This window comes from Sinohyriopsis cumingii, chromosome 5 (genome assembly GCF_028554795.1).
Source record: "Sinohyriopsis cumingii isolate HCF-2022 chromosome 5, ASM2855479v2, whole genome shotgun sequence".
NCBI classification, from domain to species: Eukaryota; Metazoa; Mollusca; class Bivalvia; order Unionida; family Unionidae; genus Sinohyriopsis; species Sinohyriopsis cumingii.
This window is the reverse complement of record NC_142965.1, coordinates 53,729,848-53,750,730: the sequence shown is the minus strand read 5'-3', so window position 1 is coordinate 53,750,730 and position 20,883 is coordinate 53,729,848. Positions and strand designations below refer to the sequence as shown.

At 34.5% G+C, this 20,883-nt stretch overlaps 1 protein-coding gene across 6 annotated transcripts in view; it reads left to right on the top strand.

The window, feature by feature from the left end:
• Positions 1–73: 73 nt before the first annotated feature.
• The window catches only part of LOC149799184 (uncharacterized), a 124,245-nt gene continuing 103,435 nt past the window's right edge, over positions 74–20,883 (top strand). For 2 of the 6 annotated variants that reach the window (XM_089958421.1, XM_089958420.1), the window contains exons 1-4: positions 317–457; positions 4,278–4,401; positions 6,461–6,650; positions 17,702–17,797. In XM_089958421.1, coding sequence (XP_089814547.1) covers positions 385–457; positions 4,278–4,401; positions 6,461–6,650; positions 17,702–17,797 — 483 coding nt within the window. In that variant the 5' untranslated portion in view covers positions 317–384. Of the gene's footprint in view, positions 235–315; positions 458–4,277; positions 4,402–6,460; positions 6,651–17,701; positions 17,798–20,883 lie in introns of those variants that run through there. The other 4 variants (XM_089958424.1, XM_089958423.1, XM_089958422.1 and 1 more) reach the window with 4 other exon arrangements.

Here is a 20,883-nt window from a genome sequence, read left to right as displayed (position 1 = left end):
ATGGCAGACTGGTAATTATTGTATTACGATGAAATTCCACGCGGAATCTGTAATACAATATTCAATAACCAGTCTGCGCGTGAACTGTTGACGATTGAGCGGTTTTTTCGTCGAGGTAGCAACTGTGAAATCATTTAAAAGTTTGCCATGTATTAAGGTTAATATAAGAAATAGTATTTGGTTTTGCGCCGAAAAAAGTTAAATTCGTCCCTATTCAATTCAGATGCTTATACGGTAATTTGTCTTTTCTGCTCTGTCAGATAATGTAGCGGACGAAACGAAAACACGCAAAGACATGTTGTGATCTGTATGACCTGACGTTACTTTCAGTTGTATTCTTATGGATGACCTCCCTCATTATGTACCACTCTAAAAGTAATAAATATGAACGTGTCACGTGGTTATCAAAAATACAGTCTTCCATACCTTGATCCTAGAGTGGAAGTTATGGATGGAGGTAGACAAAATTTTAGATTTACCACTTTTGCTTGCAGTAAAGGAGATTAATATAAAGTTATATACCTTCATAGACTGATTACATGTTTGTGCTTCCACAAGATATTAGAAGGGCATGTACATATCCACAAAAAAGGAGCATTGAACGTCTGTCATTTATCAAAAGTGTTCCAACTATTTTATTTTAATTTAGTAGTTGTTATTACTATTATTATTATTATTATTATTTGTAAAATTAGGAAATCTGCATAAGGAGAAATTGACTTGTAAAGTGTTGTCCACCTAAAATATTTGCAGGACTTTAGCCCTTGATGCAACTTCGTATAAAATCTCTTGATTGTATCTTTTCATAGCAAACAGATACATATGGAGCAATGCTTTCAAAAGAAAAAGTAAAATTCTGACCAGTAATAACAATAACATCAATAATAATATAATGATAAGTACTATGAATATAGTTGAGAGATTAAAAATTTATTATATACCCATTTAATCTTACATTGCTGATCTGGTATTTGCTACAGATGTTGAATCTGTGATTCTGTATCACACATCTATAATGTCCGTATCACACACCCAGCCAGGAAAAAAGCCCATTCCAGGATCAGGAATGAAATTTGTGTAGTAAATCTGAGGATAACGCTGACAAACATTTCTAACATAAAGTTAGTCATATCACAGAGAGCAGCAGCTGCTTTGTCTGATACCTATTGAGAAGAATTGCATCTTGTTACAGTTTTGAGACTTTACATCACTGGGGCTTAAACAGGAAATTTTATGTTTGTTTACAGTTTAAATTCTTGTGACCGTTCAAGTAGAAATTAAAGAGAAGGAAACATAATATTGCATATAGTTTTCTTGTTAAAAGTAACCAACTGATTATTAAAACTCAAGTCTACAAATTAGAAAGAGACTGAATTTTTTTTTTTTTTATGTGTTTCAAAAAGTATCAGTCATATAGTGTGCTCATTATCAAGTTGAGAATAAATGATGGTAAATATGTATTAGGTGTAGTCACATAGGACAGATCTTGTAGGTGATTAAGACATCTGCATATAACAAAGAGAGCAAGTGGTGTCATTATGGACTGTTTGCTACGGCTCACAGTGAAATAACTAATTATAAATTGACCCAGTTTAGTTGAAATGGCTCTGCTGTGGTTCAGTGGTAAACAGAAAGGATGATTCACAACACCCTAGTATTTTATGTTTATAATGATAAGAAGCCAACGCAGATTTTGATCATTAATTGTCCTGCGGGCTATATAGGTTCGCAGGTAATTTAATATATCTTTTAGTCACAATAGAAAAACTGCAGCAAGTACATGAGTGCATGTTATACTTGGATGTTGTTTTATTCGCTAATTTATGGTACCTCATACTCAGTGGTAGTCGTATATTTTACCCATTTTCCTTGTCAAAATCATCCATATTAACTTCCTTGTGAAAACTGAGTAAACTCATTTTATCCACATAGTAAATATCACTTTGTTTGACAACTGTTTCTGAATGATCATAACATACATTTTGTCTTTTAAACAGAGGCTGTTTCTTAATCAGCACAATTGTTTCACTTCAGTGCTATATCAGACATGAAAGTTAATCTTCTGTATGATCAATTCAAAATGAAAGAATCATCACTGCCATTTAATCAGTTCATGAAGGACACTTATATCAGTAATGTGACACTGAATAATTGGATTGACTTTTTGGATTAAAATCAAAGGGTGAGTCATTCCCAAGGATCTAAGTTGAGTACACAATTCAACAAAACTATTTCAAGTAGAACATGCATATATGGAACATCTATCAATGACTACAGGATGTAAATAAATACATTATGATGTGAAGAATTAAAATAGGAAAACAGCACTTGTCCACGACTAGCATTTGCAGTCTTCAAAGATGACTATTCTGGGATGTTGGGCTATGGGATTTGCTCAGCCCTGCAAGATGACTTTTTCTAGTTCAGAATGGTAGTAAATTGCATGGATGAGTTTTCAGGATATATGCTTGGCATTGTGCAGGAGGTACTCCAATTTGTTTATAGACTTTGCTGTGTTATTAGCTGAACTGATGCTGGTTTCACCCATGACATCAGTGGTTGGTTTACCCGTGACATGAGTGACTGGTTTTACTTTTATCAGCAAAATGGACCGTGGACATAATGGACCACAGACATTTAAAATCAGCAAAATGGACTGTGGACATAATGGAACACAGACATTTAAAATCAGCAAAATGGACTGTGGACATAATGGACCAAAGGCATTTAAAATCAGCAAAATGGACCATGGACATAATGGAACACAGACATTTAAAATCAGCAAAATGGACCGTGGACATAATGGAACACAGACACTTAAAATCAGGAAAATGGACATAATGGACTACAGACATTTAAAAGCAGCAAAATGGACTATGGACATAATGGAACACAGACATTTAAAATCAGTAAAATGGACTGTGGACATAATGGACCACAGACATTTAAAATCAGTAAAATGGACCATAGACATAATGGACTACAGACATTTAAAATCAGCAAAATGGACCATGGACATAATGGACCACAGGCATTTAAATTCAGCAAAATGGACCGTGGACATAATGGACCACAGACATTTACAGTCAGCAAAATGGACTATGGACATAATGGAACAAAGACATTTAAAATTAGCAAAATGGACTGCAGAAATTTAAAATCAGAAACTGTTATGAATATGATGAGGGTGATGGAGGAAAGTCCTGAACTTGGGCTTTTCATCCTAAACCTGCAATGGAGAAATCTACTAAAGTTTCTTAAGGAAAAAGTAAATATAGTATATTTTTAAAGATGAAACGAAAAAGTGAATGGAATATGGTTATTTGTTTCTTCCTCCAGTGTCTTGACAAATTTATTTATATACAGGTTGTCAAATAATTTTGATTGCTTTAATTGATCAGGCAGCTGCAGTATTTTACTGGGCTTCAATACAATCCGGTGGGCAGCTAGATTTTTAAACTTGGTTGCCGCAGGACAACCATTGATTTTCAGTTCTTTTTTACCTCTAATTCAGCCCAGTGCTTTCCACTATAGAAATTATGTAAAGTCGGCATAAAAAAATGTACATATCATAATCTCATGAAAATGAAAGTATATTTGAACATGACACAAAAACAGTTGATTTTAAGACAGTTTATGAAGATTAACATGGGCGCTTATATTTCTTTGACAAAGCAAGTCCCCAAATCTTGAAATTATTTTTCTTAATATGGTATGTAATACAATGCATGTGTTCTAAAAATCACTGAATGATTTAAAGTATGATGGATTAAAAGTGTGCTGAGTGATGCCTGTCAAAGCAAGCACATTTATTTCGTCCATTGACCACCATGAGCATTATATACTGATAATCTGACAGGATGTGGCCTATGTGGCTGCATGAAATTAATTAATAATCACTTGATCTCTGTTTGATAGTCTTTTGAGCTCTGATAGTCTTCATGCTACGTGGCTGGTACTTGCTTTGTAGAAATGGAACACATTAAAGAGCTGTGCACTGACAACAAAAAATTGCATACTGATGACTTGACTGTTGGAATTTTCATGCATCCAGAATTAAAATTATGCATGCTTTTATGCAAATTTCAAAATTGTAGAGAACCCGGACTTGAATTTAAAAAAATTACACGATTCTTTTTTAAATGGTGTTCCTTATTCTTGAATAGTTTTGGATGAAGTTTTACATATAAGGGTGACTTTTGAGGCAGTTCCTTGTATTTTCTTTTGTATTTGTATTTGATATTTCCTTTCTTTAAAAATTTTCTTTCCCTCAACAGACTTTAGCCATGGAATGTTCAAGAGGTTTCTTACCTTGCTTTCTGACAGACTGACCTATGGCCCACAAGTGGAGGTGATGGAGCCTGTCAGTAACATGTGGGCAGAGCTACAGAAAGATAAAAAGTGAGCTCTTGGCACTGCAGTCCTTCATTGTTGGTAAACCTGTATATGAACCTGTTTCCAGAAGTGCAGTGTAGTTATTGTGGATGTAAAAGTTGCATCCCTGAGGTTGACATATCTTGCTACAATGAGACATAGAGCTGTAATCATTTAGCAATACTTGCGCAGTACATAATTATTTTTGAGGCAATATAATTCTGTTGCCACACCATATTTTTGAGGAAATACAATTGAATTGCCGTTCTGTAGTTTTGAGGGAATGCAGTTGTGTTGCCACACTATATTTTGATACATGCAGTACAGCTTGAGAATAAAATGTAAATGTTGCATTTTACTAAAATAAATTTCAGATTTTAGTTTATAAATTTCAATGCTGGTTTAGTTTTGTTTGATATTTGTCAAGGTGATTGGAGCAGAAGAATGCTTGTTATACACAATCTTGCATTAGCAGGAAAGTGATTTTCATGTCCCCATATATTAGTCAGGATAATACATATTTAAGGTATTCAAATGTGGCTGAATTGAGGAAGCCATAGTGTATATTTTTAAGTTTTCAACAAGCCAGTAATTGTAGCAAAGGTCCTTTCAAACGTTGTTATCATGTCTAACAATTAGTAATAATTAATTATCAAATTAGGGTTGTAAATATGCTATTAGCTCCCAGTAATCCAGTCTTCAGGGACTTAGTGAAGTTAAAAAGGAAGTGTGACAGGCAGTTCTTCTCCAGAACACTAAAACAACCACACACATCTAATGATTTTGCATTAAGTGATCAACAAACGCTTTTAGCTAACAGCACAGTTTGAATTGATAAACATGAATACATACTGTTTATTTCACGAGAATTAACATCAAGAAGATTGGCTGCTGCCCTGCCATGTGCCATAAGGCAAGGATGTGTTAATGTAAGAAACAAACAGAAAGAGTTTTACACCATAACTTACAGTAGCATCTGTAGCCAAAAGTTTTACTACTACTTCTGCTGCTGTCATTACAACTAAAATTTGTTTGGCAAAACTGACTGCAAGCACTTCCAGGACATCCTAAACCTTTAAATTATTACCCTCATTGTTCTAAGACTATGCATCCTGTACAATCCCATTTACTAGTCCTGGACCTTCAAGTTTATGAAACTATGTAGCCTGTGGATGCAGATTCTTCCCTAACCCCTGACCCAATCAAGTTAAAAAAAAATCTCAACAAACTTTTTTGCATGAAAGGTGATTCCATGAACTTAAATTAAGAATTCATGTATTAAAACAGCAGAGAAAGTTTAAAAGAAACCAGAGATATTTATAATAATAGTTGTTCATGGGATTTAACATTGTAACATATTTTTTAATTTCCCTGGAATGTAATGATTTTATTCCCACTAATGGACTCTCTCTTTTCACAACATCAATTCTCCTAACAGGACTCCGAATTTCTGAATGCTGAATTTCCAGGATATTCAGTGCTAAGGCTTACAAATATCACTGATCAATCTCTCTTCACATAACTAGAATACCAACTTAAAGCACTGTACAACCTCTGTCCACACAGCATAATACCATCTTAAAACACTGTACATCCTCTGTCAACATAACCATAGTACCAACTTTAAACTGCAAGCTGAGGTGGCTCAGTGGCTACTATGCTGGACTGATGACCAACATGATGCAGGTTCAGATTCTATCACTGGACCAACCTGGATCAGCTTCCATGGGCAAGGCACTTTATTCCAATTACCTTGACACTATATACCCTTCTTGCTGTAAAACACCAAGCATTCTCATCCACCTTAGAACTTGGTTTTTATTTATTCCACCTGCTTTTGTGGTAGTTACTTCAGGATTAACATTTGAATGCTCATTTGTCTATGTCAACTTCAGAGAAGATTAAATTTGAATTTTCACGACCTGCATCTGGTCCTTGTTTGTCAAATTTCCACTTGGTCCCAAAATATCCCCTTTCAAGAAAAGTGCTTCTTTCATTTTTAAGTGCCTGTTCCATCTCCACTCTGTAAGAAATTCCAAGCTGGAACACTGAAGCCCATGGTTCTAATATTGGGTTCTATTTTTAGGTTGCCACGTGGCCCTTGGTCCACCAGTTGTGAGCATGAACTCCAGGAATTGATGCGGCAAATTGATGTCATGGTGGCTGCCAAGAGAAAAGAGTGGGAAAGGGAGACTGAAACTTTTCAGTCAAGGTTGGATATAAAAGAGAAAGAATTACTAATGCAGAAAACTACAATGGAACAAAAACACAAAGAGGTATAATTAGTAATTCTGTACTTTTGATGCCTGTATGGTCTTTTACATACAACACAATGTCTGTGAGATCTTGATGTTGATGGAATTTGAAGTTGAATTGATTGTGGGCGTTTTTTTGGCATCATTTTAAGTGTTTTAGACCATTCACCAAATTGTCATATCTGACATAAAGTCTCATTTATTGTGTGCTTTTCATACATTTGCAAGTATTATCTTTGGCAGTCATATTTAGTCTATGATACACAGAACCTGCAAATTCTATATAATCAGTTATTGTAGGGATGGAGCCAGGAGCTAGTTTTATGAACAGTATCTAAAAAGAAACAGCTCCTCCCCCCATCCCATGTTTGTTTCCACTAGGAAGAAAAGGTAGATGGACATTCTTTTAGTATTTTTATTGTTGTTGTTGTTGTTCTAGGGTTTAACGCCATTTTTCAGCACAAGATAGGCTATACATGGCGGCCAGTATAACTGGTGGAGGAAGAACCCTGGCAAATCCAGGGAAGAACCACCGACCCACGAGAAGCTACTGGCAGGCTTTCCCACGTACCCACGTTAGCCGAGCATTGGACTCGAACCCACGCAGCCAGAGGTGAGATGGCAGTGATCCGGAACGGTGAGCGCTTTAGGCCACTTGGGGCCCCAGTATTTTTATTAATGCCATTATTATTATTATTATTATTATTATTAGTAGTAGTATTTTTAATAGTTGTTGTTGTGGGGTTTAACACCATATTTTTAATAGTTGTTGTTGTGGGGTTTAACACCATTTTTCAGCACAAGATAGGCTATACATGGCAGCCGGTATTAATGTTGGAGGAAGAACCTGGGAAAACCCCGGAAAGAACCACCGACCCATGAAAAGCTACCAGAAAGCTTTCTCACATACCCCCATAGGCCGAACCTGAGACTCGAACCCATGCAGACAGAGGTGAATTTTTAATAGTAGTAGTATTATTCATAGTAGTGGTGTTTATATTCAAGCAGGATGTCCTTTGCATAAAAGATTTTCATCTGTAAATGTTATTATATCCATGATTTTCTGTTATAATCAGTTTTTTAGGTTATGAGGTTATCATTTAATGAAATAAAGAAAATATGCAATTGTAATAAATATGCAACTTGTTTTGTTAATTTGTATTTTGCTGGTTAGGAGGTAGGAATAATACCATTATCATTTTCAGTTAATAAACCATAAATCAATTCAGTTACTTTAGCTTCCACTCTGACCTTGGGACACGTTTCCCACTGTTTGGAAACAAAATATATAATTTATAATTTAAGTAATTGCTAGAAAAATCATTGATTTAGTAGGTAAGTGAAAATTTATGTCAGTCCAATACCGGTTTTTCGTGATTTGGAGGAATGAATTGAAGAATGTGAGAAAACATTAAGCCTTAAAAATTTTAGCACTAACAAACATGTATAAAAAAATTATACTATGTAACTATGGAATAATAATTACTTCACAACACTGGTTCCACCACAATCATTTTCTGATGCAAAGATATTTGGCCACTCTCCTCTAGTTTCTTTTTAGATGAATACCATACCCATAAAAATATTACACTTTAGGAACATAAAAATAAAATGATTTGCAAATGATTGAGGCTCATGTAATTACTTGTTTTTGATGTAGAAGTAATGCAGAGTAATGCAAATAATATTTTCAATTAAAAAATCAAATCAGTTCAGTTTCCTGGCTTCCATCGCGACTGTGGACATGGTTCCCACTGTTTGGAAATGGTTTTTAATTTCAGTAATTGTTAGTAGCATCATTGATGTAGTAAGCAAGTTTAAAATTTTTATGTCAGTCTTAAAACGATTATTCTTGATGTGGATTAGTGCACTGGAAAATGTGATAAAAATACAGATTAAAAAAAATTGAATATAAATATACTTGTATGAAAGTTATACTAATTATGGAAGAGTAACCGCTTCACAATACTAGTTCCACTACCTTTATTTTCTGATGCAGACTGGATTGGCCACCCTTGTAATGTTCCATTTTAGATGAATAACATATTGATAAAACTCTTACTTGCGCGATATAAAAATAAAATGATTTTCAAATTGTGCATTATTTTTGGTTGGTTTTGAAAACTGAGCAGTTACTAATTTTGTTTCAAACCTGTAAATTGACAGATGTTGATATTATGGATAATAATTCTTAAAAAGAAGAAAGATAAAAAGAAAAATAAGATTATCTTTGGGGGATTCGAACTTGGTGCAACAATTTGGTGCAATAGATGCTATATCGTTTGAGCTATTGAAACTAGAGTTTATGGTTATGTATATCATGCAGATGACACATTTTTTTCCAAGCAGATTTATATAACTGCAGACTATACTTTGTTCTTTGCCCCATTATTGCTTTAGTTTTAAAGAATTAATATTGTTACTATATAAAGAGTGACCAAGTTAACAAAATTTAGTGAAAAAATATGCAGGTTGTAAATGTTATTTCCATCAGAAAATTGACAGAGTCATTTAAAGATTACATGTACAGAATTGCACTGTAATAGTGAATTAAACATAGCAAATGGTATCATGATGGAAATGAAGAAAAAAACCTTTTATTAATGTATAAAATAAATAATATATATGTATTTTTCCTATTATTTACAGCATCCTTTTGCAAAAAATTGGCAACGTAAAAATACAGTTCTGTTTAATGTTTACTCCACGTAGTCTTTGTTTATATGTAGTTCCAAATGCCCTTAGAGTACCTCTTCGAAAAATCTTGTTTCCAATTCAATTTAGAAAGAATGAAGAAAGAGATAAATGAATGGATAACATTAGTTTTAAAATGTCTTAATCGTTATTATTCCTGGATTTTAAAAAAATATAATAATGAAGGAAATAATATAGCACACTCTAGAAATACGGGTCTAATTGCTCATGCGTAGTGATATGTAGGCAGCTACGGTGCAACAGGGAAAAATACGACAATGGTACATAGACAGCAAAATTCAAGATTTTTAAAATTTTTAGTGATTAGCGCAACCACGAACATATAAGTTGAGAATCTAAAAATTAAAATAAAAATTAATCAGTGTAAATACCTTGTCTGATCAAGCGTGCGTTTATATCTTATTTCTAGTTTCAAGTTGCTCAAATGTAACGTTTTCTCTTAAATTTCCCATACCAGACCATGTTCAAAGGTCGTGTTTAGGTATGAAAAAGAAATTTATATGTATATTTAATGCAGAATAGGGTGAGTTATACATCGAATAATAAAATGAGACAGAGTTGTGATATTTACAAGAATTTCTTTTCCCCCATAAAAACGGGGTCAGAAAATGGCCTATATTCAGTATAGTCCTTTGTTATTGGTACTGCCCCTAAACCACTTGGAGGATTGCTGTGAAACTTTGCATACACATTTGTCCCATGGTTTAGTTGGTTTTAATTAAAAATGGACCTGCATGGAAAACGAGTATAGTTGCTATAATACCCATGTTAAAAATCTTGCTAGAACTACTCATCGTGAATGGAAAGTCATATTGACATGGGGTTTTGATCAGAAGACTTCTGGTTAGTTCTAAATGAAAAATGGCCATTCTTATATTAGTTATGGCTGAATAGTGGTCATCTTGAAAATCTAGTTATCAGTATTTTTTCTTGATAGATGGTCTTATCGGCTTGGGGTTTTCCCTGAATACTTCTTATGATATCTAGTTGGTCCTAAATGTAAATGGTACTGATGTCCAGTATGGCCACCCATCTTGAGAATCTTTTTATTGTTACTCCTCAAGAATGGAAAGTCGTATCAAAGTTGGATTTACACTTGAAAATGTCTTATGATAGTTTGCTGGTCCTGAATGAAAATGGTATCAAATTGACATCCAATATATCTGTCACAGCTGATATTTTAAAATCTTGTTTCAATGAAGAATATGGCAGATGGTTTCATCACTTTGCAGTTAAAAGGAAAAAATGATCTTAAGTTCCTGGAAATTCTTTTCAGATAGTAGAGTGTGACGGATCCTTTTCTTTGTGGGTAGATTAATTCTTCCCTATTGAAAAGCTTGATTAGTCTAAAACATGGGGAAAAGGTTTTGTTGTTATGCCATTGCCAGTTTTATATATATATATATATATATATATATATATATATATATATATGTGTGTGTGTGTGTGTGTGTGTGTGTGTGTGTGTGTGTGTGTGTGTGTGTGTGTGTGTGTGTGCAGAGAGAGGGACAAATACACACAATTGATTTTTTTCTTCCTAAAAATGATTTTGCTGCTGTAAGTACATATGCACTGTATATTTTTATAAATTTATTTGCAGAGAATTATTTTGTAAAGTTTGTCAGATTTGAAATTCTCAAGTATTTAGAAGCAATGATGATATGTTTAGTCAAATAGAGTTTGACATTTGTTAGTATTGCCATGATAAATTGCCTGAAGCATCTGTCATTGATATGTTATCACTTTTATTGTGCATTATTTTATACACTTGTCCCTTGATAACTCACACACAATGGGGTCCAAAAACATAGATCGCACTTTAAGCGAGGGCACGAGTTATTGAGGGACCTCCATAACAACATGAAATGGAAATTGAGAACAACACAGGGAGGGGTCTGTTTATTGGCTGAATATTCGTTTTAAAATCATGTTGGGAATAATTGTAAGTAAAGCACTTTATCTTTTGAAATTATTCATTTTTATGTTAAAATAAAAAAATGACATTTATTTTCAAGATGCCGAACCGCTGGGAGATTGCTAACATTATTCCAATTGGTTTCAGCAATCCTTCACATGTACGTGTAAACATTGTGTATTACATCACTGCTTTATGCTGTTGTTGAGTAGTCTGGTTCCCTATTCCATATGTTCCTTGCTTTGCTCTTTGCTATTGTATAAAAGGATCATATTAATCAGGGAACCAGACTTTTTACTGATTCATATTCAAACAAGATTCCTTTAATTAAAAAATAAAACGGGACATTTAGTTCGTGAAACAGCAGTCACCATCGAAACTCTTTTTTTTATTAGCTCAATATTTATGCCATGATTTCCTTACAATTAATAGTGAAACTTCTCAACAGTGGGCAAATGTCCGAGTGCCAATTTAGGAATTACAAGTTCACTGCAAAGTCAGAAACCAGCTATTCATTAATAAAACACGTGAACCAGAATTTTGTTTCATCAGGTATTCATTTTGCTTGATTGTCTTTCTATCTTTGATACATTTGTGAATGAGTATTCTAATTTAAGGTAGTGTAATTATATTGCATACACAAAAGAATTATAAGTGTTTGATCACTTGAAATGAGTTGACCTGACACTAACGGGGCATGCTAGCTCTTATGCAGGTTGAATTTCCATGAATTTTAACTTTTCATGTATTCCACCCACATTATTTGATACAAAAGATGCAATTAACACAGAAATACAAGAAGGTCAGCTTTTAATTCATTGCAGCAATGCAACAAATACTTGCACAATCAGGTATCAGAACAAGGTTGGCACTTATTTAGGTTCTCACGGAAACGCTTGCGGACATAAGCTGTTGCGGTAGATTGGCATATTTCATGTTTGAATAAAACTGGGCACATTTCATTTACAATTATTACACTTAAACCAAGCTAAAAGATAAAAGTAATACTCAATTGATTAAAAAAACCAATCAATTTATTTGGTATTTATTTATAAAATTGCTGCCTCAAGTAGGCATTAGTGACATTTTCATTGATCAAAATTTATTTGCATACTGTTCTTTATGCAATGCCAAAAATGTTGTTTGGAAAGAAATTTAACAAAATACATGACTTCTTAGTAGAAGTTGATAGTTTCATAATGTTGACCCATATTTCCAGGTCATATCAACCGTTTTTGACGATAGAATGAGCGATATATCAAGGTTTCAGTTACCAATTTTTATCACGATTTACTTCATTTTCAATCAATAGGGGTCACTTGTTTGATAATTTCTAGTTCAAAAAATGGGATCCATGACTGACCCCGTGTTTTAAGCGGGTTTGTGAGTTATCAGGGTGCTATTTATCAAGGGAGTGGTGTACTTTGAAATTTGAAAGGTGTATTTAGTAGTTGTAGCTTTTAATAGAAAAAATAATACCCCAGTATGTTTTTCTCCTCAAATACTTCCAAATTCAATAACTGTGAGTGAAGCCATGGCTTTATAAACAAAATTATCAGTTATAATTTAAATTTGCATGACAGTCTTGACATTTTGACCATTTAATTAAAGCTTTGTATGTAACCTTAACTTTTAAGATCTTGGATGACTTCTGTTATAAGCAAGTGACTATCAGGGTTCCCTCTTACAGTTCAATGTTAAGAGTCAGTTGTCAAATCCATCAGTCACATTCAGATTGTTAGGCATCAGTGCTAAAAGTTGGTACTAACTGTCAGGCGTCATTGCCAAGGGTTGATACTAATTGTGTCAGACATCAGTGCTAATGGTTGATACTATTTGTCAGGCATCAGTGCTAATGGTTTATACTAATTGTGTCAGGCATTAGTGATAATGGTTGGTACTAATTGTTTCAGAGGAATAAATACATATTTTCTCCTTCGAATATGTTACCCAATCACATTACATTAGTAAGATTACCCTGCTACCTTGTGAATCCAGCCCTACTACCTACTAAAAGACAAAATCAACCTTTTCTGTCTATTTCAATGGACAAAGGGCAATAACTCTAGCCCATTGCCTCACCTTGTCAGCACCAGGTGTCACCAATTTTTAGCTTCTCTGCTATACTGGATAACATCATCCAGTTTATCCTCTGACAAATCAAGCTTTTTTTATGTTCAGATTGACTCATCCAACATTCCTTTTGGATTGATTGTATGGATTAGTCATTCTGCTGCAGGTTGTATACATTCTTTTTATAACTTCTGCCAAATTCGATTGATTTTGTCACCTTTAGAATCTTTGTCCTTTTAGACAACATCACACCATGCTATTGTTGACCTCAGCAAGGTCATTATGAGTTAGATTTTAGCAAACTTTTAACATGTTACTATGCTAATTTATGCTTTGTTTTTCCCTTCCAGCCTAGTTTCAGTAGAATGGTCAGCATAATACTTGAAATGCTTACATTCAAAGCATAGTCTTTAACTTCAGAATTTGACACTGACTTTTTCAGTTCCTTCATTAGTAATGGGGAATATATTTATATTAGTGAGTTAGTAATTTGATGAATTAACAAGTTATGCTTTGCTTTCTCTTGTGACCTTTCAGCAGAATGTCATCTAGATGCTATTTATACAACTCAGGGATGGCTCTGGCTCAATATTTTGTCGCCAATTTTCAAGAAATGTTGCTAGAACGAGTAGTGAATATTTTTCCAAGACTATTAATGTAATAGGCAATGAAAATTGAAAAAGATGGGATAGTTATTACTTTATTGACAACAAGCAATACAGTCATAATATTACAAAATAAATCATTGCATCACTGTTTTGCACTACTCCATGGACTTTGCATCCCGCATCACAGTTTGTGCATAGGTATGACTGTTGACACCTGAAAGAAATGCATTATCAAATCTAAAATATCTACTTTCCTGACATCTACAGTCTCTCTCTCTCTCTTGTTTTAAAAATAAATAGTAACATCAGTTATTAAGCAAATCTATATTATGTGTATTATTTTCCAAACAATAGTTTTGTAAGGAACTTTAGTTAATGACATTTTAATACTAAGACCCCATGATCGTACGTTGCAATGTAAGATAAGTGATGTACAATGCAACAATCACATTCTTGCATTCAGGAATTAAATGCCCTCACCCCCACCCCCTACTTTTATGGCTAGCTTCATGAAGTACATCTCTGTCAACCAGGAGTTCAGAAATTTATTTTTGCCGTGCTTTACATGCTTTGCTTGTAGTGAATTGCTTTCTAAATCCCAAGAATGATCACTGAATGCTGTATATTTTTTCTAGACAAGTGAACTAGGATCGCCATTCCCACCAATGAAATTTATACGAGTCAACACCTGGCATTACTGTACCGTATATATAAGCATTAATTACCATCATTAAATTAAAAGAAGGAATGACAAAACATACCACAGAGCATATGTGCCCCCCAAAACTCATTTGGAATAAATATATTTTTTAGTAAAGCAGTGTTATATACATATATGAGTTAACAATAAGGAAGTAAGGTGAGATATAAAATGTGGTAAATAGTTATCACATGTATGATAGCTTGAGACCACATTTGAACTGTTAACATAAATTTACACCAATTTTAGGCATTGTTATAACAAAAAAGGGCATTGTTTATTTGTCAATCAGTTGCTAGTGCTTTCACTCAATGTAGAATAGGCGGCTTCTTTGAAGTATGTAGAAGAGGCTTGAGTCTAACCTTTAGCTGTTGTGCAGTTTGGGCATAGCTGACCAGAATATGAAATGGGGGCACTTTGGGTGGGTGGGGGGGATAACGCACTCCACAGGGAGAAACTGTGAGAATTTCATGTGTGTTGGACCTGAAAAATCGGTGAATATTTAGTGAAAACGCTGCTTAAATATGCCGCTAAAAACTTCCAGATGGTAGGTCCCAATCTGGGATTCAATCTCCCAGCTTGGTTTTTGAAGATGACATGCTGGAATAAATGTATGGTATTAGCTAAATTTATTAAACGACTATTCTTTGAATTCTTTGGAAGTCTTTCTGTACATTTGAAACTTCAACACAGAAGGGGCATTTTTCATTGGAACTTATTTGGATTTCTTGGAACTATTGGAATTGAATGGACTTTTAGGAAATAGGAATTCATTCACCATGCTGTAAGTTAATTTAATTCTTTCACTCCTGCATTTTGAGAAATGAATTATTTTCAATTATGCAAAACTTGTTTGTTTTGCTATTTCTTGTTGTGTAGTTTAAGTCTCTGGAGTTGTAACACGGGATTGATGGCAAAAGTAAAAGATCAGTGAGCAAAATTACCTCGCCTGGATTCATGTTTGGTGGCACACTCCTTCTTCAAAATATCACAGCCAGTTATAAATGATTTGACGACTTGTGTCTTGATACATGTGTCACAGAACATCCGCTTTAACTTTGTATCATATTGTAGCCACAGATGCCAAAGTTTACAGCTGTCAAGAAATTTTCTGGAACTTTTGACCCGTTCATCATGATGTGGTGTTGCACTTGAAGCATTGCTACCATCACTACATGAATGTGATGTTGGGCTGTCAGGTATAACCTCAGGTTCAATGACTGTGTTATCTGATGAATTTGCACTAAACCCTAATGCTGTTAATTTTGTTAAATTACTCTTAGGATGAGACATTGCATTGATTAGCTGTCATTCAATTAATTGTAGCTTTTTCTGTTCGCATCTTCAGAAATCGGTCGATTAAGGGTATAGTCTGGTAGCATGACCGAGTGTATCACAGCATACAGTACTCAGGCTAGATGTCACCATAAGCGGATTATGATGTAACAATGCACTGTAAAGATGGGCTTGTCAATATGAACAAAGGATTTGTTTATGTAACAGGTAGATGACAGTGCATTCTGTATCCAAGTATGTGAGTTCCTTTTGTGGTCCTTTTGAATGTATCCTCCCCAAAATCCATGACTGTATGTACAAATTTAACAGCCAGAAAGGTTGTCGCCCAAAAAATCACCAGATGATATATTTTGTTGCCAATAAGGAAAAACAAATCGCAGTTTGCAACATTGGCGAAGCCCAGGATGATCCCTGCAGCTTCAGAACATGGAAGTCGACCATGACTCCTGTTTTCTTTATACTAAGTATTCACCATCTGTGATATGCAGCATCTGTTGCACAGAGGAAGTCTGGGCTACCATATTAACTAGTTAGTCACATACTGATTTGCTGATCTTTGCTTTCTTCTCTTGTGTTGTTTCAGGAGAAATGTTTGCTGAATGTATGAAATGCATGTGCAAAGCCACAGTCTATTCTGCATTGAAGGGAAGGAAAGATATTGTAAGTCAAGGAAGACAATCTATGGTTCGTTGTTTGCGACTTATTGGTAGCCCAATGGGCATAGACCCCCCCCCATCCAAGTATGGCTTACAGACCTTTGAGTCAGAGTGCATGATTTTCGTGTCGGGTCAATTGGAATCATCTCCTTACACCACAGCACACTTACCGGCCGTACAGCTGTAACTGACCGTACAGCACAGGCGACCTTTTGGGAAGATGGTCCAACCAACTACAATTCATTGGGGTAGTGTCCTCTCACATGTTCGATGGTCTTAGGGCCTATACTTCTGGACACATAGGGTATGTACTGGATCCATTGGATCTAGTGCATAATAAAATCACACTGTCACTAGTTATCCAGCCATTCCAACATGAGGACCTTTTTGTTAAATTGGTCCAGCCCACTATGATTTATGGGGATCTTAGTGACAGTTCTATCTAACCATAGCATCAGTGACATGCACTCTCTGTGATGGAGATTTCAGTGAGAAATTTGTCTTGTCCAGCCAGGCCCTTGGAGCAGCCAGTACCTGTGATAGCCAGACTGTCTTCTATACCGCCAGCTTCCAGGCTGATCATTTGCCAGGCAGACCAACCAGCAGTGCCAGACTTCCGTAGTTCACTGCTTGTCCAGAAGGGAGAGCTAGTGACATTTTCATCCGAATGAATTATTTCAGAGTCAATTTAAATAGTTGCAATTATTAAGCTGTAAGGTTTGGGAGATACATAGGATGTGTTCTTATATTACTAAATACTGGTAAACCTGTTAAATGAAATGGCCAACTGTTAAATTATGCAGACCAGGTGAGTGGTATCAAGCCCACTTTTAGCCTCTTGTGTTTTTTTGTTTGTTTTTTTTGTTTGTCTTTTTGTCATTCTTCATGATAAAGGGTTCTTTTGACCTCAGAATTGCATGGCATGTTTCTCTGACTTAATGCACCATACTTTGTCATGTTTGTTTTCTGTACAAAATTTCATCAACAAACTTAATCCCCTGAAGATCTGTTGTATTTGGAAAGATAGTGTCCTTTGCTATAGATTTTGAAATAAACACAAACACACACTATTTAAAAAACTTTCAAGGCTCCTTTTTTCTCTCATCCAGATAGGACATTTGAAACACCAGATGGAGGGCATGGAAACCAAACAGAGGGAGTTGATTTCTAAGTACGAGACACAAGTGGCTCAGCTGAGATCAGAGGTTAGTTACTATTGATTGAACAGAGCAAATACATTTGATCTGAATAAAGCATTGCAGCATTACATTCTGTGGCCATGACAGTAGAGCGCTCCCATTGTGTTGAAATATTACACACAAACTGTGTACATGATTGGTTGTTGGCCGACACCAGGCCCCACCTTTTGAGAGAAAAAAAAGAATTGTTATGCAAGCTAAGACCTACATTAGAAGGCTGGTGGAATCGTTGCAGTAGTCAGAAATTTTGTGTACAAAGTCAGGAACTATTGAGTCATGCTAAAGCCACCAAGTCAGTTACAGTATATTTCATGTTTGAGAAGTCCAGTCAGTGCTACGTTCAACAAAAAAATTGATAGTTATTATTTTTGCATGTCTTGTAAAAAGTATGTAGCAGTTGTTTAATTGTATTGTAGTACAGGAACTGTAGAAGGCTGTAGTCTTCACCTAAAGAGATTTTGTTGGTGTTAGTTCAAGCTGTTGTTTCATTGGTGTTAGTACAAGCTGTTGTTTCATTGGTGTTAGTACAAGCTATTGTTTCATTGATGTTCAAGCTATTATTTCATTGGTGTTAGTTCAAGCTGTTGTTTCACTGGTGTTAAAGTTGTTGTCAGTAAAAGACAGCTCTTGTTTGGACCATTTTTTTTATAATTGTCAAGAATATTATATAATAGGTAAAGTTACTAAAAATAGAAATTCTGTTAACAACATCTTGTCAGAAAATGCTATTCAGAATTTTATCAAATTTGACAAAAAGCATAGGGGTCTGAAAGAATGACTGTGTGCTCACAAGTATGACCACAGTTACAAAAACACTAAAATTTGAACAACCAGTCAGTCTTCGATCAATAGTTGCTATTTGCAGCTTCTTAAAATCCACCTTCAAACAGCGTTTTTCTCTCTCCAAAACCACTGTATAGACTTTGATCAAATTTGAAAGAAGCATCTTAGCATGAAAATCTTTCAGATTTTTACAAATGATTTTGGTCCACCATGAAATATGACCACCTTTGCTAAAATACAGATGAAACCTTTTAATTCACTTCTTGATAACTACTGACCATAATTTGACTAAATTTGACTTAGTTTGTCTTGACATAGAGGGCTTTCAGTTTTTTTTACAAATGATGCAGATTAACCGTTAGACATGGCATCATTGCTAAAAATATAAAAGCATTGAAGCAACTTCTGTAGAAAAACTGCTCCACAGAATTTGACCAAACTTCCAGAAAGTATCCTGGCTTAAACAGCTTTCAGATTTACACAAATGATGCCAATCTGCCATAGACACCATTAACAAAACAAGAAAAAAAACCCCTTTAAATTTCTCAGAAAATGCTCAGCAGAATTGGGTCTGATTGACATTTGATATTAAGGATTTTTAAATTGAACAAATGGTGTCTGTTCTCCATCAGATCTGACCATTGTAGCTGAAAATGTCAAAATCTTGAAGCAACTTATTCTCAGAAACCACTCAACAGAATATGACCAAATTTTTCAGAAACCATTCTAGTATGAAGGGATTTTAAGTTTTTTAAGCCAATCTGCCATCAAAAATGGTTGTTGTTACTACATATAGAAAAATCTTTAATAACTTCTAATCAACTGCTTATCAGGATTTTACCAGATTTGATAGAATGTGTCTTACCTTGAATGTTTTTCAGATTTATGCAAATATGCTGTTCTGTCATCAAATGTGTCTTACCTTGAATGTTTTTCAGATTTATGCTAATGTGCTGTTCTATCATCCAATGTGGCTGATGCTAATTAAAGTAGGCAAACTTGTACACAACTTGATTTCCAAACAAATGCTGATCAGTATTTGACCCAAAGCATTGTTGCATAGTGACCTTTCAATATTGGATAAAGGATGGTATTTTGCAGTCAGATATGGATGTGTTATGACTATATGATCTTAAACTAAGTAGCAGAAAAAAGTGAAAACCAACAAGTTTAGTACAATTCAACAAATAATTTATTTCCCTAGAATACAGTGTGAACATTTATAAGGAATTTACAGTATTGTGATTTAAATCCCAAATAGTCCTTAAAAGTTCTATCACAGACTCAAAAACTTTGTGTTCTGAATGAATTCCAAAAAAATTCCAATCTGGAATGTACTGATGTGCAAGTAGTCTTAAATGTGCTGACATGCCAACAATCTTATTGTATCACTGATATAATCCAACATGTCCTTAAATGAATATGCAATAATCCCTAAATAACGTTTTAGTCCAAAATGTCAATAAGCACTTTGTATTGATGTTTCTCATCTTTATTGAGGACAGTGACATGCATACATTAATGCTTTCTCTTTTTGAAGTATTATTTCTCATCTTAAATAGCATATGAATCTTTTTCTTACCAAACCACATGTTCCTCTTTTGGAAGTTTTTTAAGAAAATTGTTGTACACTCAGTTACATTACACAATGTTTAGCATGCCGAAGTTGTGAACAAATGGTGTAATTCTGCCTTAGGATCAATCTGAGCTACCATGGTGTGTCTTTGAGCAAGGCCTTTTACTGTGTTTGCTGTAGCACAAAATAACCTACTTGTATTGTGGTACTGTAAAATGCCAAACCCAAATAATCCAAACCAAAATAATCGTAGTCTTAGGGTAGGATTGATAGGTGCGAATCTTTTGTCACAGTTTAATTGAATAATAAACTGTGGTCATGTATAATAAACCAGGGTTGGGCATATATATTTTTGATTAAGGTGTCTTGGTCAAGAAACTTTGGAAAAATCTCTGGTCCTGAAGAAATTATCACTTATCCTTGGATTTGAGTAACTTAGAAAATACAGACAGTTCTTGTTTTTATTTCCATTTGATCAGTTAACTACATATTACTACTAATAATGTAATAATGGTCATATTGTACAGTAGTTTGTATTATTAAAAGAAAAGTTGTACAATTCATTCATCTGTTGATCCATAACCAAAACTTTCTCAAATAAATTTCAGAACTAATCAAGATTCATTATACAGTGTACTATCATTTTATAGTTTTTCATCCATGATCCCTTAAATGACAGAAATGAAATCTTACGATGCAAATAGCATATAGGACACATGACCATGCATACCTT